The sequence below is a fragment of the Protomyctophum parallelum genome (genome assembly GCF_964188405.1).
Source record: "Protomyctophum parallelum genome assembly, chromosome: 3".
NCBI classification, from domain to species: domain Eukaryota; kingdom Metazoa; phylum Chordata; class Actinopteri; order Myctophiformes; family Myctophidae; genus Protomyctophum; species Protomyctophum parallelum.
The window spans coordinates 41,995,044-42,018,031 of record NC_139698.1 but is presented as its reverse complement, the minus strand read 5'-3'; the positions used below and the strand labels follow the sequence as shown (position 1 = coordinate 42,018,031).

Here is a 22,988-nt window from a genome sequence, read left to right as displayed (position 1 = left end):
TATAGAGAGTAGAACCAGATGGAGGCCGAGTGAGAGAGGGAAGGATGAAGAAAGAGAGAGAGAGAGAGAGAGGGAGGGAGGGAGAGAGACATACAGTACAGTATGTATATTAATTAATTCCCCCCAACCAGAGAGAGTCATATCGTGAATTTGGACTTGTATAATAATATTATACAAGTCCACATTCACGATATGACTTCCTTCCTTGCCATATTATGGCAAGGAAGCCATGCCCGATACAAAACAATCAACACGCACACAAACAACTGATCTCCTGCACTACAACTTGTGTTTTGAGGGGTGACCGAGATCCATTGCACACTGGTCCTATATGAACGCCATGAGCATCCATCAAAGTGATACATACTACTGTACATACGAAAGACAAAATAGAAGGATTAAACACAACAAAAAGAAGGAGAGAAGAGAGAGACGAGAGAAGAGAAGACAAGGCATGGAGGGATGGTGGTCCTACCTTTCTTTACTTTCTTGGAGGTCGGTTTCTTCTTGAGGAACTTGGCTGCTTCCTGCGGTTCCTCCACATCTCCAGTCACCTCTGCGATTGGTTCCACGCCGCCTGAGGGTCAAAACATGCAGGCGTTAGCTACAGCAGAGCTCACAAGTTTCTTTCCACTTTCTGCTCAACCAAACAGAAGAAAGGCAGGTAACAGTGTTCCTCTACTAAGACCTAAATAACATTCTGCTTACGTGTACTGTACATACAGCACATAGTAAAGCATCAGAATCCCTTTATTCTCATTGTAAGCAAGCATACAATGAAATGAATTGTGTCACTCTGTTGGCTGCCAGAGGGCAGCCGTTCAAAGTGGGGTGCGTGGAGGCCTGTGGTTCTGCTGAGATAGCATGAGGTGGCAAACAACAATATCAAAAACAATGCATTATATGTAGGAGAATAGTCTCAGATTCCTGATTATATGTACACAGTAAAATCACCATGGTAACAATGAAAACTGTACAAATAGATTTGTTTATTTGTACACTTCCAGAGATACATGGATACAGGATATTACTGTGAACTGCAAAGTGTTAATTAAAGTACGACCCGGTATGGGTCAGTTTTTACACAGTGTAGAGAATGTAAGCATGTGTGTTTGACAAACGTCTGGAGCATGCTAGAATCCCATGGATCATCCAGGCTTTAGGGACCCCCCGGGGCCCATGAATTGGCCCCCTTGTCTCCGTCTAGTCACCCCCCCCCCCCCCACACACACACACCCTTACTGCTCCCCTAACTCGATTTCTCTCTCTCTTCTTCACTAATTCTCTGTCTCTCCATCATTCCAACTCCCTCCTTCTATCCCTCTCTCTATTTTTCTGTCTGTTCACAAATCCCAGGGGCATGTTTCCAGTTTCACGCCATTTCATTTCACATCCACCCTGCACACAGCGCCAGTGTGTGTGTGTGCGCGCGCGCGTGTGTGTGCGTGCGTGTACTGCGTATGCGTGTGTGGGTGGGGGGGTGCGTGTGCTCACAATTGTGAGTGTATAGATCTTATAGTATTTTCCATGTGCACACCGGAAATAAAGTTTTTAGGTGTCTGTGAGAAAGTATTAGTCATGTGAACTTGTATTACTATACGAGTCCCAATGTCCGCACAAGTATAATAGACACAACAGACATTGTGTGAGGACTGTTGTCCTGGTTCTCACAACAGAAACGGTTGTTTTATGGTTCGGGAAATTGGCTTAGAATTAGGAAATGATTCATGTAGGGTTTAGGATTATAGGAATAGGTGTTTATAAATTAGGTTTAGGGTTTGGGGTTAGAGTTACGCCTGATTTATACTTAGTTGTGTACTGGCAACAGCTGATCTACAAGCTCCCAACAGCTGATCTACAAGCTCCCAACAGCTGATCTACAAGCTCCCAACAGCTGATCTACAAGCTCCCAACAGCTGATCTACAAGCTCCCAACAGCTGATCTACAAGCTCCCAACAGCTGATCTACAAGCTCCCAACAGCTGATCTAAAAGCTCCCAACAGCTGATCTACAAGCTCCCAACACATCACGTGTTGTGAGCTTGTAGATATAGATATATAAAATGGCATTTTCCCTCCTAAAATGACGATGTCCCCACGAGTATAGTAATACAAACGTGTGTGTGTGTGTGTGTGTGTGTGTGCGTGTGTGTGTGTGCGTGTGTGCACATGCAGATTACTATAAGCCCGTCTAATATTTATCCTGTCCTTTCTAAAGCCAATCATGTTCATTTTGGTGTGACCATGGCCCCAGACAAGCACACACACACGCGCACACACACACACACACACACACACACACACACACACACACACACACACACACACACACACACACACACACACACACACACACACACACACACACACACGTACGTTTGAAATGGGATATGCTTGGATCTTAATTGGACAGGTGTTTTTCTAAGGCGAGTCACATTTTTTTAGACAGATTTTTTTTAATAACAATTCCAGGATAGCTGTGACTGTGTGTGTGTGTGTGTGTGTGTGTGTGTGTGTGTGTGTGTGTGTGTGTGTGTGTGTGTGTGTGTGTGTGACTGTGTGTGTTTTAAACCCAACCTTATATCAACATCAAGTAAGGAAATAGCCCACCTCTGGAACACTTCACACTGAAAGTAAAACACACACACACGCGCACACACACACACACACACACAAACACACACACACACACACACACACACACACACACACACACACCTTTCTTGCACCGTATACAGTTTAACATAGACGTGAGCCTCTGCCTCGCTGTAAACAGTTTTAGAGCAGTAAGCCGTGCTAAATTGTCCCTAATTGTGGTATATCATGGATATATTTGAATCAGTCTCTTGAAGCCACTTCGGTCAGGGTTTAGGTCTATATCTGCTTGTGGTTTGGCTATCTGTTTTAAACAGCGCTGTGGTTGTGTCTCAGAAACTCCCAATACCATCACAAACTCCCCAAAAATATATCACTAAGATTATCTTTGACCGGTGGCTTGGAATAGAACCACAAGTTCTATCTTAATATTTGCCTGGCCCAGCCACCGTGATTTCTGCTCTATATGGATCATATTAGTTCATCGATCTGATAAAAAATGTTTAGTTGAATGCGAACGGAAATAAAAGCCTGGGTACCGAGGCTTATCTTAATATCAAAGGTCCTTGTTTTATTCACCAATCGATCGGGCAACGATTCAGGCGTCCCGAGTTGGTGTTGGCTAGACCGCACTCTTGCACTGCATAGAGATAAATAAGTAGAGGCCTCATTGGCCAGTGGGGCCACACGCCAACAACACCCCCATATTATGCAGGGAAGCCATAATTATAACTCCACTGCAAGAAATGTGCCTGAGTTGTATACTGTACATACCTGAGAATAAAACAGTTTTATAACCATTACTGTTACTATCTACATACGTATAAGATAGTGTTTAGGTAATGAAACCATATATACTGTATTCATTAGGGAAAGTTTATGCATGTACTACGTGTACTATGTTGTACTATTTATTTTTTAAATATAATCTGAGGCCCCCGCCCCCCAATTTGGGGACCCCCCGGGGGTTGCGACCCCCAGGTTGAGAACCTGTGTTGTAACATATACACACACATACATACTGTACGCAATGCAAACACGCACGCACGAGTGCACACATGCGCGCGCGTGCGAGCACACACACACACACACACACACACACGCCCTTGCTGTAAGAACACGCTTAGAGAGGAGAACCAAATGGGAGGTTTGCTTGTGGGTTCTGCTACGTCCAACAGATAACACTGTCTTGGTCTGAGCTGCGGAGCACCAAAGCATTCCTACGTTATTCTTGGTTGTGGTCTGAACACAGATGGGGGGGGTTTGGGGGGTGGCAATGGGGGGGTGACAGACTGCTACTGTGGTTACTGGCAATTTGGTTGTGGGCTTGCGCTATTTTGATCCCCACACCCTTGTCTTTTTACCCACGCACACACACTGATGCATGCACACACACAAACATACACACACACACACACACACACACACACACACACACACACACACACACACACACACACACACACACACACACACACACACACACACACACACACACACACAACTTGTGCATACAGTATGTACCCACAGACATGCATATCACACCTCGAGAGCCCCCTGTGGGATGTACACTTCCTGGTTTTTGAAGTGTGTGTGAGAACACACAGAAGTGCGTTTGAAGAAGACACCTGATCTACTCCCATGGTCTAAACCTGCCCTTTGCTACTACAAAGACTATAGTCTCATTCACACACTGATCTACTCCTATGGTCTAAACCTGCCCTTTGCTACTACAAAGACTATAGTCTCATTCACACACTGATCTACTCCCATTGTCTAAACCTGCCCTTTGCTGCTACAAAGACTATAGTCTCATTCACACACTGATCTACTCCTATGGTCTAAACCTGCTCTTTGCTACTACAAAGACTATAGTCTCATTCACACACTGATCTACTCCCATGGTCTAAACCTGCCCTTTGCTACTACAAAGACTATAGTCTCATTCACACACTGATCTACTCCTATGGTCTAAACCTGCCCTTTGCTGCTACAAAGACTATAGTCTCATTCACACACTGATCTACTCCTATGGTCTAAACCTGCTCTTTGCTACTACAAAGACTATAGTCTCATTCACACACTGATCTACTCCTATGGTCTAAACCTGCTCTTTGCTACTACAAAGACTATAGTCTCATTCACACACTTAAATGAACTCATGTCTAGAGACTGGGAGAGATAGACAGAGAGAATACTTTGATGTTATTTCATTAATCATGTCGATAACGGAAAATAAACAGCTACTGTAATGACACACAAACATGAACGCACGCATGCACGCGCACGCACACACACACACACACACACACACACACACACACACACACACACACACACACACACACACACACACACACACACACACACACACACACACACACACACACACACACACACACACACACACACACACACACACACAGAGAGAGAGAGAACATCTCCCCTCTCTTTAAAACCGAAAATAGATATAGGCCCCAAACCACAGTTACGAGTGGAACACAGTGAAAATAACTGTACACAACACCAACTACAGGGGGGTGGATAGGACTGTTTCTCTCTCTCTCTCTGTACGGTACAGTATGTGTGTTTGTGTGTGTACATATCTGGAGAGGTGACAACCATTCTTTATGGATAGTCTTTAGGATGACATCATTTTTGATGCTTTATTAGTCACTAAGTCACAATATAGTTTGTTTAGTGCAGAGAGATTGATCGTGAAAACAAATGGAATGGGACAGGGGAAGAGAAGACACCTAATGCAACAGAATACATCCCTAAGCATGAGTGGTGATAATTGGCTTTGAGTGCATTGAGTTAGAGAGCGAGAGAGAGAGCGAGAGAGAGAGAGAGAGAGAGAGAGAGAGAGAGAGAGAGGTCAGACAGACAGACAGACAGAAATAGAGAGAGAGAAAGGAGAAGAGAAAGAGTGGGGAGGGAGGTTACTTTAGAGGTCTGGAGATCACATAAACACGGTCCAACCTTGGTAACTGCTTCTGCTTGTAACACATGTATGAACGTGTGCACACACACACACACACACACACACACACAGAGAGAGAGAGAGAGAGAGAGAGAGAGAGAGAGAGAATTAAGCATATGGTTTTCCTCCAGTGTTGTGTGCTTTATGTGGGAGTGTTGAACAAATCAAGAACTGTTGCCAAGACGTTGCTCACAGCCTCAGGCAGTGAATTCAACACACAGCCAGGAGGCAGGAACACGTCTCATAGTAGGGTTGCTTCAATAGAAAAGTGGATCAATCATAAGGTAATAGGGTTCTCGTGTGTGTGTGTGTGTGTGTGTGTGTGTGTGTGTGTGCGCGCGCGCCCGTGCGTGCGTGTGTATGGATATGTACACGCAAACTACTTAGCATAGTGTGCTAGCATAGCTGTCATTCAGTTTCCCATAGCTTCGTGTGATTGGCTCAGCAGCCGATTTGAACCAGAAACTAGGAATAGGCGATATGCCACTTCTAGACGATATCCGATATAATTTGCTGTTATGGCTGATAACCGATGCACTGATGTCCATAAGATCTCATTCTGTATTTAAAAAAAATATATATAATAATTTTGTCCATTCTAAAAAAAGGCTTATAAACACTGAATTTGAAAAAGCAATGCCTCTTTATTTCAAAACTACGGATGAACCGTTCTTCATGTTGGCCCAAATCCCAACAGAATTGAATGTAGTATTTTTATTTAAAGAGGTTCAAACTTCCCCAGATCTGCAGCCTTCTTAAATTTTCCTTTTAAAAATTTCAAAACACTATTAATATAAAATACAATATTTGCCAACACCGATATTATTTTGATATCGCTTCGATACCGATATTGCATTTTAAGGCCATCATCAGGCCGATACCAATATGATATGATTAATTGCCCATCCCTACCAGAAATGACTTCATACTGTATGTGCTAGTCCTAGCTAGAGCAATGTGTGCTTGTGTTTTGGTGGAAGGTATTGCGTCAGAATTTTAGAACGCATATTTGTCCACTTCCATGATGAATGATAAGAGTATAAAAAACATAGGAGCCATTAACACCAAGCACGATACTATAAAGATAATTAATAATACTAATAATTATTATTAAGTTATTAGCGTAAAAAAGAAGAAAATAATTATGTTAAAAGTGCATCAAACACACACTGTGCAGTCCAACATAGCATATAATTATGGATAATCTGACTGATAATTAATTATACTACCTGAGGTAATTCTTCTGATGGATTTTGAATGGCTGTCAATGTTTCTATCGCTCACAAAATCATGTTGAAAATGATCTAATCGATAATGTTTATACGGTCAGAGTTGTCGTGATAGTTCTGCCATTCTGCCATTCACTTCAATGAGAATGATTTTTTAAACAACATATTTGTCGACATAGTTATTGTGCTCAGTGTGAACAGCGCTAAGAGAGAAGGAGAGATGGTGAGAAAGAAGAAGTGAAAAAGCATTCATACATGTACATACACACACACACACACACACACACACACACACACGCACACACACACACACACCCCTCCCTGTTTGAGGAAAGGTCAGAGCTATGCTAACAGTGCTATGACTAATGGAGCATGAGATAAACACACATTCAGCTGATATCACCAGGTAGTGTGTGTGTGTGTGTGCGTGTGCGCGTGCGCGCGCGTGGTGCAGCTGTTGAAGCAGAATGGTCTCAGTGATGTCATCAGGGTTAGGACACAGGGTCAGATGATGTTGGGATAGTGACAGACAGACAGACAGACAGACAGACAGACAGACAGACAGACAGACAGACAGACAGACAGACAGACAGACAGACAGACAGACAGACAGACAGACAGACAGACAGACAGACAGACAGACAGACAGACAGACAGACAGACAGACAGACAGACAGAGAGGGGGAAAGGAAGAGAGATGGAGAGAAAAGAAAATGTGTTTTTGTTGCTTAAGTCCTACCATTAACACATACGCTTATTTCTGCTCTTTATCTCTCACTCTCTCTAACTCTTTATTTCTGCTCTTTATCTCTCACTCTCTCTAACTCTTTATCTCTCACTCTTTCTAGCGCTCTCTCTCCATTTTTCAGAGAGTGTGAAAGGAAGAGATCAGAGGCATCTTGAGAATGTACACACTGTATGGTTTTCTGTAGCCAACTCACATATGTACGGTAAACACATTAATACTAATGTAATTACACACACTCACCACAGCTCAAGGCACTGAATTGGAAATATAGGTGTGTGTGTGTGTGTGTGTGTGTGTGTGTGTGTGTGTGTGTGTGTGTGTGCCAGTCTCTGTGGTCACCGGAGGGAAACTGTTGCCGTCCGACGTTGGAAACGTAAACAACTGAGTGGTTTACAGCCAATAGAAAAAGCAACATCACTGCCCTCTCTAACAAATCACTGTTTACTGCATTACTGACAGGACCGGGGCTGTGTGTGTGTGTGTGTGTGTGTGTACGCACGCGCCTTGCCTGCATCCCAAAAGCAAGGGGAGATGGGACAGCGAAGATTTTATTACTGTTCTCCATTTTAGCGCCTTTAAATGAACACAGACACGCACGTGTGCACGCACGCACGCAAACACACACACACGCACACACACGCGCACACACACACACACACACACACACACACACACACACACACACACACACACACACACACACACACACACACACACACACACACACACACAGTGAGTGTCCATCTGTAACAGTACATATCTTTCAACAACACATTGACAAAGTGTTTTAACTCTTGAGAGCGTGTGTTTGGTGATGGACCCACACACACACACACACACACACACATTACTCAATCGTCAAGTGTTTTTGCACTCTCAGTATTAGAGCTGTATAAATGAACACTGAGGGTTTTACTGTGTACAAGCTGGTCTAAATGTCTCTGCACTGGCCTCCATCCGTATCCAATACTACGGTGCGTGTGTGTATGTGTGTACGCAACTGCGCATGCACATGCGTAAAGCATATCTTACAGTGTGTAGTGTAAAAAGCGTGACGTGTGTGTGTGCGTGCATACGTGGATGCGTGCGTGCGTGGATGCACATGTGTGTGGATGTGTGCGACCGTGCTTGCATGCACTCACATATGTAAACGGCAAAGCATACCTTACATTGTGTACAAAGTGTGTGTGTGTTCCAGGCTACTGGAAGGAAATGGCCTGACATCATTTGTCATCACCGGAATTCATCTTGGAGAGAGACGTTCAACTACTAATGAGGTAGAGAGAGGGAGGGAGGGGGTGGCGGGTGGGTGGGTGGGTGGGCGAGAGAGAGAGAGAGAGAGAGAGAGAGAGAGAGAGAGAGAGAGAGGGGGGAGCAAGAGAGAGAGCATAAAAGAGAGAAAGAGCACCAGCTAAAGAGGAAAAGCTGAGAAGAGCGAGCACAGGAGAAAGAATGAAAGAGTACGAGAACGTATAGGAGCAGAGATTTTGATGTTAAAGGTGACACAGAGGACTCAAATGCAGACGATTAACTCAGAAACAAAGAGTTTGTTCAACCAAGAACTCTGCCAAAACAAGCCAGGCAAAAAGTAGGCCTAATTACAGACGCGAGCAAGGTAACACGACTTGAGCAGAATTGTGAGGGAACTCCCGGGGTAGAAGTGATGTCAAACATTAAGTTTGTGTATAGGAGGGGCTGGCGCCCCTCAAAAATAATGCCATAATACATTTATAGCTGCTCCAAGCTATACCGAATTCCCTCCTCGATGTTGTAAGATGATAAGAGCGCCCCTCACCTCACACGGGTGTGATTTTTAATGTGGATTCTGTTACAGTACAGTACTGAGTACAGTATTGCATCCCAGGACCCGTGGGGGGTGACATGATTGCGTCCTTTCTCAATTGAATGAGTCTAGACTAGAGACACAGGGCGCAGGCTATTTGCATAACTGGGGGAGTATAGCTGGACAAGGACTAACTAGACACAGGTGAACTAAACTAGACTCTAAACACAGGGATAGGCTAGAGAACAAACGGAACACAGTTGAGACAAGACATGTAATGTAACAGCCGGAAGAGCAGACAATGTGACTGATAGAAGGTATGGACAGTCCACGGGCCACCGGTCCAGTCAGACAATGTGACTGATAGAAGAAGGTACGGACAGTCCACGGGCCACCGGTCCAGTCAGGCGCTGTTGGTGTGCATAGGGAAAACTGGATCCAGAAGTTTGGTGAAATACATTGTCAATGAGAGCCGGCTGGACCAACTTGTAAAGAAACACTATGAAGTATGAACAGAGATCTGCTTAATGAATGAATGAACGAATGAATGAACGAACAGGGGGTCCGGGGAGAGTGGGCTAGCAATGTACACCTCCTGCCTTCTGTGCTTATACCTGAACTATCGCCACACAGGATGTATTGTTTTAATTCACCTCGAATTACCAAATAAAACGGTCATTATTTAATTTCCCCCCCAACACCACACCCATATCCCCCCTCCCAACACAACAGTGGTCAGTGTGAAACCGTGAATTGAACTGGTAATGTTGATTACGAGTGGCGTACCTTTAGATATGTACCTTTAAATACAAATCATCACATATCACAACAGTTCCCCAGGTTGGTGGTGGTCCCTCATGGGCCACAATCACCTCTGATGTAGACCAGAACAATACTACGAAATAAAAGGCACAAGAAACTCCTGAAGAAACAAACTACCAGAATTACAAGACGAAATACAGAACGTACAGAGCTACAGCAACATGACTGAACACCAAAACCAAACAGAGACATAGACACATAAAAGTCCAAGGTTGAAGATATACATGTCCAAGGCTTGTGACTGACTGAATCTTTGTAGTTTTTCTTATTTTTTAGGTTTTCTGAGCTCAATTGCACCCAAAAAGCCTGAACGTTTAACATTCAGTAGATTTTCTGTGGTCTGGGGTTTTCTGACAAGTGCTCTGATTTTCCTGTAAGATCCAGCAAATCCCATATATAGCAATGGGATTTGCCAGCAGATGTTACTGTTTTCATCGTTTTGCCTGTTTTCATTGCAGTTCAAAAGGCTTCACAGACAGAGAAAATCCTAGACCACAGAAAATCCACTGAATGTTCAAAGTTCAGGTTGTTTGGGTGTAATTTAGTTCATAAAACCTAAAAGAAAAACAAAAAAGACAAAGACAAATAAATGAAAGTATTCAAGGCTCAATGAGCATGACAAAAAGGGTGTTACATTGTATGAATTTAAGATTAATTTGTGCTCCGTAAAGCAACAGTGTTGCATGAAGAGATTCATGAGCTACATACTGCATCCACGGTGTGCTGTATGGGCTTTGGATATCCTCTTTATAGAAACAAGACCCCAAGAACTTAAAGGTAGAGTAAGGTTAAATCACTATCATTGCTATAGAGTGTTTGTTAAGTAACTGTCTCTCCATCTCTTTAATAAACAGTAGGTGACAGGTACAGTAGGCGACACATTTTGAACCAATCAGGAGAGAGTAGCCATTTATCAGCTTAATTTGCCATTGCATAATGTTCCAGTTCCAAATTTGTCTGCTCATTTCTTTGTGTCATCACTTACAATTCCAAGTGTTTAATCTGTACCCTGACTGCGTTCTCTATCCTGCTTGGATAAAATTGGTATCCAGACATAAAAATGCATTTTCTGTTTAAAAATCAGACCTGTCTTTAAGTAAGTGGTGCAACAGCACCCCCTGTTGGTACCCTAGACAGACAGACAGACAGACAGACAGACAGACAGACAGACAGACAGACAGACAGACAGACAGACATTGCTGTTTCTTGAAGTGGCTGCACCACTTGCACAAAAGCTGGAGAGACATGGAGACTATTGTTACTGAACAAACACTCTATAGCAATGATTACTATGACAATCACCATATAGAGCTTTTTAACACTTATTTTAACCAAAGAAAATCACTTACACTACCTTTAAACCTCTTAAACCCCAGGGGGGTCCAGGAGGGAAAATCAAAAATATCGTTGAGTTGGAACCTGAGACCTTGACCAGCCCCATTTACCCGCTGAGAGCTGTTCATGAGGTGGACAGCCGCTGCCCCCGCCGGCAGGGGATTTGGGCTTAAAGGACAACTTTAGTTTTTTTCAACCAAGGTTCATGTTTTAGGTTGTTATTAGAGAAACTAAAAGGTGAGTGTTAATTTTCTTTCATTTGCTGCTTTCTTTTGTTTTGGGGATTTTAGCAGTTTTTGACAGGGGGGCGGGGGCATTCGAGCATGGGGCTAAATATGTATTTTTTTACAAAATATTATGGCGATTAATTTTTTTATTATTTACTATAGTCCTAATAAATCCCAAGAAATTACATCTGACCACAAAAGATCACGGGATCTATTGAATGTGACAAACTGACATATTCAGCCTATACACACAGTATAAGCCTTCCCCCAGTAGGCTACCTTCACATTCAGTAGATCCTGTGATCTTCTGTGGCCAGATGTAATTTCCTGGGTTTATTAGGACTATAGTAAATAATACAAAAATAAATCACCATAAAATGTTGTAAAAAAATACATATTTAGCCCCATGCTCGAATGCCCCCGCCCCCCTGTCAAAAAGAGCTAAAATCCCTAAAACGAAAGAAAGCAGCAAATGAAAAAAATTAAGACTCATCTTTTACTTTCTCTAATAACAACCTAAAACATGAACCTTGAGCACCAGAAGCAAAGAGCACAACAACGATCCCCTATGTCATCAGCCTGTGCTCTCCTCCAGACATTCCCAAACAAATCCAGTGCCTACACCGAAATGTACTGACCTGACCTCGTGGCCAACACTGTCCGAAATACAGATCTACTAGATATATTTACATTAAGCATAACACACACACACACACACACACATGCACGCACGCACGCACGCACGCACGCACGCACGCACACTTCACATGTATTGTGGAAGCCTGAGTTGAATTCTTCTAACTCTGGCTTTAATTTTCTGCCAAGTCGTAATTGGCGAAAAAGAAGAAGCAGAAGAAGAAGAATGAGAGGAGAGGTGGTGAGAGACCAGTATGACAACCTGTAATGGATGAGATTGTCAAGAGGGCCTCTTAGAAACACATGAACACAAAGTGACCTTTAGCAACTCTTGTCAGTAGTAATGGTCTTGTGTGTGTGTGTGTGTGTGTGTGTGTGTGTGTGTGCACGGTTATCAGTATAGTGTGCGTGCGTGCGTGTGCGTGCATGTTTTCGTGTGTGTGTACACCATAAAGTATGCAATGAATAGGCCTCATGTTTTCCCCAGTTCATGCCTAAAAGCTTTACCAGGGGACTTGTCTTTACAAGGGATTCTGACAACCTGGCAAGCACACAGACATACACACACGCACGCAGGTTCTACCAACTGCCCTAAAAGTCATATTTCTGTCTTCCGCAAACACATAGACACACACACACACACACACACAGCGCACAGACACACTCACTCACGCTCACACACGCACACACATACAGTACACACACACGGCAGAAAGAGCCTCTCCTCTCCTTTTTAATCTCCTTTCCTTATCGTGCTGTTCCCATCTCTACTCCCATGTGAACTCACCCGGTCGGGCCAGTGTGTGGACCTCAGGAGGCACCACCACGTTGGCCTCGGAGGCCAGGGTGAGCTGGCCTCCCCTGCCGATGCGGTCGCAGAGCAGCGTGATGTGCTTCTTCAGCCGCACCGTGTCGCCGGGCAGGCCCAGCGCAGGGCTCCCTGTCTGGGCCAGAGACGTGGCCTGGTCCTTGGGGCTCCGCGAAAGGCACGTCCGCAGGAGGTGCGACACAGCTGCATCGCAGCTTTCCTCCCAACCCTGACAGAGAGGAGGAGAGAAAAGGGGGGGGGGGGGGGGTAACTATAGGCTGCTGCTCGACATTTACGGTTTTAAGATTGTCAGATGCAAGGGGCCCAAGGCCACGACTGAAATTTAAAGTATTCACTGGAGGTCACCACGGGTAGGATAATGCACAGAGAGCCACTTATCTAACTATAAATGCAAAAGTCTCTGTGCGTGTGTGTGTACGTCTGAAACCCACGTAACTTGAGAACCGTTCGCCCCAGCGACTTCAAATTCAACACACACATCCTCACATGGAGTGCAGTGCCCGGTGTCGAGTCGGTCGGACCCAGGTTGTCCAGAACCTCCACAAAAGGCCTCTGCCCAGGCCAGACTCCATATTTGGGCATTCCTGACAAAGAACTCTGTAATAACTCTGTAATGTGGGCATAAAAGTGACACAGGCATAATATCTGGGTGGGGCATTAATTTCCAACTTGCATCGTTCCAAGTAGGCTAGTACCCAACGGCCTGTAGACCTATACTAGGCTCAACGGGCACGGCTCTAGTATATTAAAATTGGCTTAAGGGAGGACCAGTGGGCCTGCCAACCATCCAGCAGGCAGACCTCTGAGGTCTAGCCCATGTCACAATGACTCACTGCCATATAAGGAGTTCCCAATGCCTCTACACCAACATTTCGAGTGTGTTCCCTAATCTCAATGTGTCATGGCATGAGGTGCGAACAGTCAGCTGGCTCCAAAGACGCATCCATGGAGCTGTGCCCTGTAGGCCAGGTGAAGTTAATCAGTGCTGATGTATAAAGCTGTGCTTAATGGTACAGCTCAATGAAGGTGCATTCAAGGCTGCCACATGTCACTGATTAACTCATTCACTGCAGTGGATGTTTTATTTTGTGTAGAGCAAACATTAAAAGTCTACACTTGCCCGCTACATGACGTCACGAGTGGGGACCTGTTATTTGGGGGGCATGTCACATTTCTGAAAGCCAGACAGAAAATCTGACCTCTAAGTGCACTAAGTGCACTTTGTATACTAAGTGCACTGACCATACAGTGCACTACAATCTAAGTGCACTTAGGAAACCTTGAATGAATGTGTGAGCGTGATTGACCTAACGTGATGTTGAATTTATATTTTTGATGTGCGACAACTTCGGACGAAAAATACAGACTTTGTGTGCAAGAGCCTTTAAACACATCGCAATCCACATGTCTGTCAGTGTCCAGCTGTGACAGTCCTGATGCCCAATGGGATGAGAAGCAGCTCTATTATCATTCTCTTACTGCTGTCTCTGTCTGGATCTACACGCATGGACCCTCACGGGTCTGTAACTGTGAGAGTGTACAAATGGAACACACACACACACACACACACACACACACACACACACAGCCCACTATCACGCTAACCCCAGGGCCATCCCTCCTGTCTGAGGATAGATGGTCCCGGGGGTGGGAGGGACGTGCAGTGTGTTGACAGGTGCCCAGGGTGTGGGGGCAGGGCCCACCTCCACTCACCTCCCTCCTCCTCCCCCTCCCCCCATGCTGCCCTACCTGCCTGCCGCCATGCCGATAGGCCCCTAATGGGCCATAATGACAGGTAATCAACCCTGTAATGATAATGACAGAGAGACAGAGACATACAGACAGAGAGAGAGAAAGAGAGTGGGGGGGAGGTCATGAGAGAAAAGGGGAAAAGGCAGAGAGGAGAGAGAAGAGCAGAGACGGGCGGTGAACTGAGAGGGGTGAGAGGGACGGTCGGGCCAAGCAGAGAAGGGCAAAGAGATGAGACGATGACAGAGAAGACGAGGGACATTAGAGGGGCAGAATAACAGCGTAATGAGGGCAAGGACGAGCAGAGATGACAAAGGTGGAGTGGAAGGAACGGAGGATGTGTTTCAATATTTTTATTAAGCAGAAAACGACATGGACAATACATGAACTTATGACACATGGGCAGTTGGGCACAACATACGACACTTCTGGGCGGGAACCCCCTTATGTAACAGTCTTTTTCTCTATTAAACACTTGGAGGATGGACGTGAGCTTATAGAGGAAGGAGGAGAGAGAGCGAGGGAATGAGGAGCAGGGTTAGGCAGGGGAAGCCAATTACCTTCCCCTGCCACAATACCTCTGCAGGTTATCAAGCCTTTCATAACAACCACCGTCGACCTAGTGGTGTGTTTCTTGGGAAACTTGGCTCAGCTGTCAGACTGCCCCCCACCCCCACCTCGGCCAATGCCACAAAGATTCCACAAGCTGGGAGAGAAAATTAAATCTACTTAAACCTAAGCTCTCTAGTCATTCATTCCACTAAAACTACAATGAGAGGCAAAGGAGGGCAGAGTGAGACAGGTTTGGAAAGGTGCCAAAGTGATAAATTGCAAGAGAAAGGGCCCTAAGGCTACAGGTCCGAAGAATAGATGTTGGCTCTGGTCGGTGAGAAAAGAGTGCTCAACAGGTGAAGGTTGCGAAATGATCAGTTTTAGTTGAAACATGTTTTCATCTAGGACACTGGTTCTCAGTGGTCCCAGGGGTCCTGGAGGGGGTCCCATGGATCCTCGAGGTGGTTCTAGGGGTCCTCGGGGTCCTGGAGGGGGTTCTAGGGGTCCTCTGGGTCCTCGAGGTGGTTCTAGGGGTCCTCGGGGTCCTGGAGGGGGTTCTAGGGGTCCTCTGGGTCCTCGAGGTGGTTCTAGGGGTCCTCGGGGTCCTGGAGGGGGTTCTAGGGGTCCTCGAGGGGGGTCTGGGGGTCCTCGAGGGGGTCCCAGGGGTCCTGGAGGGGGTTCTAGGGGTCCTCGAGGGGGGTCTGGGGGTCCTCGAGGGGGTCCCAGGGGTCCTCGAGGGGGTTCTAGGGGTCCTCGGGGTCCTGGAGGGGGTTCTAGGGGTCCTCTGGGTCCTCGAGGGGGGTCTGGGGGTCCTCGAGGGGGTCCCAGGGGTCCTCGAGGGGGTTCTAGGGGTCCTCAAGGGGGTTCTAGGGGTTCCCAGCAAAATGAAGAACAGATTAAACACAGTAAGTCCTATTATTATTAGGTGTGGGCTTGTAAATCAGCTATTTTTGGACGATGTCCCTGACACAAACTTGACAGACTTAAAGTTTTGTCAGCTTAATGGTACAAGTAATTCAGCATCCAGACTCCATCAGTGCGATGTAGAAAATTGTCAGTAAGATGTCTTTGCCTATCAAAGTGTCCTGGAGCAGGCAACTGATAGATAATTGACACAAATTAGAGCGTAAAAATGAGACTGAAAATTATTTGATTGAAAATGTATTCACTACTAAGCACTGTATGGTCAGTGCACTTATTATACCAGAGGCTGTGGAAACATCTACGGATTATGTCAAGAGAATTAAGTTAGACAAGGGAAATCCCAGTTGTGATTGCAACATTACTGGATGAACGTGGCTAAAATGGCGCAGGACTAATAGAGAGCCTTGGGAGACTCCCAAAGTGACAGCCAAAGATTCAGACTTCAATCCCACATCCCTGATGTGCTCAGAGTGGCTGGAAAAGTCATTTTAGGGACCAATGTTATGACTCTGTGAGCACAATGTGATACAGTCATCCTGGATGGCTAAAGTGATCTTTAAACTCGTAACCGTTTTATTAAATTCATAAATGCAGGGGGAAAAAAAAATGAACGGCTGGATTCAGGATAATTTAACAGTTATTCTCATTGTCTCCACCAGGCCGAAGGCATGGGGAGAGAGTATGTTTTGCACTCCGTCCGTGTGTGTGTCCGTCCATCCGTGTGTGTGTGTGTCCGTCCGTGTACAGGTAATATCTGGCACCGTTAACCCGGTCGATGCCAAATTTTGCACACACACTCCCTAGATGCCAACGATGAACCTCTGCTTTCCAGAACGGCCTGTTTTAGCACCACCAGGAGGCCGACCTTTGAAAAACACATCTTTGGATATTATTCCTCCAGATTCTGTCCAAAAATCCCGCAAATCGTTACACACTATATCTATAGTCATGTGTTCAAGCCAGATCTGTCTGATATTTCATATTTTATCCTAATTGGCTAACATTGGCTTTCAAAGTTTGCAGGATTGGCCCGTTTTTAACAAAAAGCCTCAAATCATGAACGCAATTTACGTGAAATCGTTCACGTAAATTTGGAACAAAATGCCTCAAATCATCCAATTGCCATCCAAGGCCTAAGAAGAAATGGCACCCTTTTCACATTGACCTATTATAGTGCAACCAGGAGGCCACAACCTGACTTACCCTGGTGGAGACCTGTGCCCAGAGGGGCACTTTATCTAGTTTCTCTTTCAAATTCACCAGCTAATATCTAAGTGCTTGGTGACTATCACGACTCATGCATTAAAGATTCTATATACAGCATGTGTGTATGTGTCTTATCCCTTTAGATAATAAATATGATGTTTAATTTAAGTAATTCATCTTCACTCAATTTCTCTAAGCTATAGAGTGAGAGACCAGTTTTAAAACGTGAGTTAAAAAGCAACACACACACACACACACACACACACACACACACACACACACACACACACACACACACACACACACACACACACACACACACACACACACACACACACAAACACTATTATACAGTGTATATGAAGAGCTACATACAGTGTATCCTCCACAGTCAAAGGACAAACAGACAAAGTAATGGTACGATGGAACCAGATGGAGAAAAGGATATGTGGGGGAGGAAAGGAGCAAAGGAAGTAGAGGAGGGAGAGAGGAGTTGGTGTGAGGCGGTGTGGCCTTATGGAGGGAGAGAGGAGTTGGTGTGAGGCGGTATGGCCTTATGGAGGGAGAGAGGAGTTGGTGTGAGGCGGTGTGGCCTTATGGAGGGAGAGAGGAGTTGGTGTGAGGCGGTATGGCCTAATGGAGGGAGAGAGGAGTTGGTGTGAGGCGGTGTGGCCTTATGGAGGGAGAGAGGAGTTGGTGTGAGGCGGTGTGGCCTTATGGAGGGAGAGAGGAGTTGGGGTGAGGCGGTATGGCCTTATGGAGGGAGAGAGGAGTTGGTGTGAGGCGGTATGGCCTAATGGAGGGAGAGAGGAGTTGGTGTGAGGCGGTGTGGCCTTATGGAGGGAGAGAGGAGTTGGTGTGAGGCGGTGTGGCCTTATTGAGGGAGAGAGGAGTTGGTGTGAGGCGGTGTGGCCTTATGGAGGGAGAGAGGAGTTGGTGTGAGGCGGTGTGGCCTTATGGAGGGAGAGAGGAGTTGGTGTGAGGCGGTGTGGCCTTATGGAGGGAGAGAGGAGTTGGTGTGAGGCGGTGTGGCCTTATGGAGGGAGAGAGGAGTTGGTGTGAGGCGGTGTGGCCTTATGGAGGGAGAGAGGAGTTGGTGTGAGGCGGTGTGGCCTTATGGAGGGAGAGAGGAGTTGGTGTGAGGCGGTATGGCCTAATGGAGGGAGAGAGGAGTTGGTGTGAGGCGGTATGGCCTTATGGAGGGAGAGAGGAGTTGGTGTGAGGCGGTATGGCCTTATGGAGGGAGAGAGGAGTTGGTGTGAGGCGGTATGGCCTTATGGAGGGAGAGAGGAGTTGGTGTGAGGCGGTGTGGCCTTATGGAGGGAGAGAGGAGTTGGTGTGAGGCGGTATGGCCTTATGGAGGGAGAGAGGAGTTGGTGTGAGGTGGTGTGGCCTTATGGAGGGAGAGAGGAGTTGGGGTGAGGCGGTGTGGCCTTATGGAGGGAGAGAGGAGTTGGTGTGAGGCGGTATGGCCTTATGGAGGGAGAGAGGAGTTGGTGTGAGGCGGTGTGGCCTTATGGAGGGAGAGAGGAGTTGGTGTGAGGCGGTATGGCCTTATGGAGGGAGAGAGGAGTTGGTGTGAGGCGGTATGGCCTTATGGAGGGAGAGAGGAGTTGGTGTGAGGCGGTGTGGCCTTATGGAGGGAGAGAGGAGTTGGTGTGAGGCGGTATGGCCTTATGGAGGGAGAGAGGAGTTGGTGTGAGGCGGTATGGCCTAATGGAGGGAGAGAGGAGTTGGTGTGAGGCGGTATGGCCTTATGGAGGGAGAGAGGAGTTGGTGTGAGGCGGTATGGCCTTATGGAGGGAGAGAGGAGTTGGTGTGAGGCGGTGTGGCCTTATGGAGGGAGAGAGGAGTTGGTGTGAGGCGGTGTGGCCTAATGGAGGGAGAGAGGAGTTGGTGTGAGGCGGTATGGCCTTATGGAGGGAGAGAGGAGTTGGTGTGAGGCGGTATGGCCTTATGGAGGGAGAGAGGAGTTGGTGTGAGGCGGTGTGGCCTTATGGAGGGACGCATAAAGGAGGGAGAGAGGAGTTGGGGTGAGGCGGTGTGGCCTTATGGAGGGACGCATAAAGGAGGGAGAGAGGAGTTGGTGTGAGGCGGTGTGGCCTTATGGATGGAGAGAGGAGTTGGTGTGAGGCGGTGTGGCCTTATGGAGGGAGAGAGGAGTTGGTGTGAGGCGGTGTGGCCTTATGGAGGGAGAGAGGAGTTGGTGTGAGGCGGTGTGGCCTTATGGAGGGACGCATAAAGGAGGGAGAGAGGAGTTGGTGTGAGGCGGTGTGGCCTTATGGAGGGAGAGAGGAGTTGGTGTGAGGCGGTATGGCCTTATGGAGGGACGCATAAAGGAGGGAGAGAGGAGTTGGTGTGAGGCGGTGTGGCCTTATGGAGGGAGAGAGGAGTTGGTGTGAGGCGGTGTGGCCTTATGGAGGGAGAGAGGAGTTGGTGTGAGGCGGTATGGCCTTATGGAGGGAGAGAGGAGTTGGGGTGAGGCGGTATGGCCTTATGGAGGGACGCATAAAGGAGGGAGAGAGGAGTTGGTGTGAGGCGGTATGGCCTTATGGAGGGAGAGAGGAGTTGGGGTGAGGCGGTATGGCCTTATGGAGGGACGCATAAAGGAGGGAGAGAGGAGTTGGGGTGAGGCGGTATGGCCTTATGGAGGGAGAGAGGAGTTGGTGTGAGGCGGTATGGCCTTATGGAGGGAGAGAGGAGTTGGTGTGAGGCGGTGTGGCCTTATGGAGGGAGAGAGGAGTTGGTGTGAGGCGGTGTGGCCTTATGGAGGGAGAGAGGAGTTGGTGTGAGGCGGTATGGCCTTATGGAGGGAGAGAGGAGTTGGTGTGAGGCGGTATGGCCTTATGGAGGGACGCATAAAGGAGGGAGAGAGGAGTTGGTGTGAGGCGGTGTGGCCTTATGGAGGGAGAGAGGAGTTGGTGTGAGGCGGTGTGGCCTTATGGAGGGAGAGAGGAGTTGGTGTGAGGCGGTGTGGCCTTATGGAGGGAGAGAGGAGTTGGTGTGAGGCGGTATGGCCTTATGGAGGGAGAGAGGAGTTGGTGTGAGGCGGTGTGGCCTTATGGAGGGAGAGAGGAGTTGGTGTGAGGCGGTATGGCCTTATGGAGGGACGCATAAAGGAGGGAGAGAGGAGTTGGTGTGAGGCGGTGTGGCCTTATGGAGGGAGAGAGGAGTTGGGGTGAGGCGGTGTGGCCTTATGGAGGGAGAGAGGAGTTGGGGTGAGGTGGTGTGGCCTTATGGAGGGACGCATAAAGGAGGGAGAGAGGAGTTGGGGTGAGGCGGTATGGCCTTATTATGGAGGGACGCAGGCAAGAATAGCAGGCAGACAGACTGCGTCAGCAACTCTATTCAAGGCCTGACTGACAAACGGAAAGACAGAGAGAGAAATAAGGAGAAAGGGAAAACAAGCCAGAGAAGGGTCTAGGGAGAGAGAGCAATGGAGGATAAAGGGAGATATAGAAGAGAATGAGAAGCGATTGTGTGTGTGTGTGTGTGTGTGTGTGTGTGTCTCCATCTCCTTCTCTTGTTATTTCTTACGTGGAGGTGAAAATCTCATATACTTCATGCTCAACATGTGAATAAAGTCCTATGGTAGGTTACGTTACCTGACTGACGTCAGCCAAGACAATATGACCACAAGATGTCTGCATACACTACCATGACAATCTGACCTTTACCCCCGTTTAGTGTGTTGTATGTTGTTACTTTAATGCGATGGCAGGTCATAATACACTTATCCAAGAAGCAAGATCTGCTCTTAATCAACGAAGCAACGAAGAGGACTGGATGCTCACTATGCTACAGAGAATCTGTACCCACACACCCACTAGAGCACTAGAGCACTAGTGCCCAGTGCCCACTAGAGCACTTATGCCTCTAGCTGTTCTGACATGGTGGGTATTTGAGTGACTATTTGTAATAATCCATATTAGCAGGTAATTGGGACATGACACTTCCTCTGGAGGTGCACTTTGTCTCCCTCTTTTTTCACTCAGTCCGTCCGTGATCTCCGGCACCGTTAACCTGGTCGATGCCAAATTTTGCACACACACTCCCTGGATGCCAACGATGAACCTCTGCCACCAGGAGGCCAACTTCCATCCTAATTGGCTAACATTGGCTTTCAAAGTTTGCAGGATTGACCCTTTTGAAACAAAAAGCCTCAAATCATGAACACAGCGTGCAATTTACGTGAAATCTTTCACAGACTTTCCTACTAGGCTGAGGAATATATCCCACCCTTTTCACATTGGCCTGTTATAGCGCCACCAACAGGTGGACTTTTTCAAAACACATTTTTGGAACAAAATACCTCAAATCATCCAATTGCCACCAATGGTGTAAGAACAAATGGCTCCCTTTTCACATTGGCCTATTATAGCGCCACCAGGAGGCCACAACCTGACCTGGTGGAGACCAGTGCCCCGAGGGGCACTTTTTCTAGTTTTCGACCTGATTTACAGGGATATGAAATACTGATGGCGTTTCACTTTGCAGGCATGACAAATAAAAAATACTTATTCAAGATCGACTGACACTGAGCTGGAGTTTCCCTTCTTCCTTTTCATCCTGGGCGTGCCCCCCCCCCCCCCCCCCCCCCCCCCTCTCTGGGTGACTGGGGCAGTCATGGTCAGTGGATGCCCCTCTATGGTCTGAAGTGGTTTCCTCTCAACACGTCTTCTATAGTGGGACACTTAGTAGAAGGGGAGCGGGACGGACGGCTCCCGGTTGTCAGAGGAGTGCAGAGAGAGAGAGAGAGAGAGAGAGAGAGACTGCATGGGTAAACAAGTCTATATAATCCTGCTACCTTCATGGTCGTTGAGTGTTAATGGCAAAAAGGAATGGGTGGACTCTGACGTTGGAGATCAGTGGACTATGGAAGTGTGGAAACAAGTTGTACCTTATGAACACATGAATGGATGAATCAATGGATGAATCAATCAATCAAACAAACAAACAACAAAACAAGTCATGAATGGTTACAAAAAATTTATAGATGATGAAGAATCGATCATGAAACAAAGAATGTTAAAACGGAGGGATGGCTTGATGCACATACGAGTAAAATGTAACTCTCTGGGTTAATTTAAGTGTAGGCAGGAAGAGGGAGAGCAGGTTTGCTGAAAGGACAGATAAGATGGAATGAATGAAAGGATGTCTGGATGAACAGTCTGGGTAATGCTGTAGCTTTCACTTCCTCCCTCCTCACTATATCTTTCACAGCAACATCCTCGTGTTAATATGGCATACTTGGGAACGATGCAAGTTGAGAATGCATGCCCCACCTGGTTATGCTGTACCCATTGTCAGTGTACATGTTTGACCTGTCTTTCAGCCTTGGTGCTCTCTTTTAGGGATGTCCCGATCACG

The 22,988-nt window shown here is 46.8% G+C and overlaps 1 protein-coding gene across 2 annotated transcripts in view; it reads right to left on the bottom strand.

Annotated features, from left to right (window-relative positions):
• Positions 1-22,988, bottom strand: part of bbs9 (Bardet-Biedl syndrome 9) — a 207,743-nt gene that overhangs the window by 83,893 nt on the left and 100,862 nt on the right. For both annotated transcript variants that reach the window (XM_083760769.1, XM_083760770.1), the window contains 2 exons: positions 13,146-13,395; positions 476-577 (listed from right to left, as the gene is read on the bottom strand). In XM_083760769.1, coding sequence (XP_083616895.1) covers positions 476-577; positions 13,146-13,395 — 352 coding nt within the window. The remainder of the gene's footprint in view (positions 1-475; positions 578-13,145; positions 13,396-22,988) is intronic.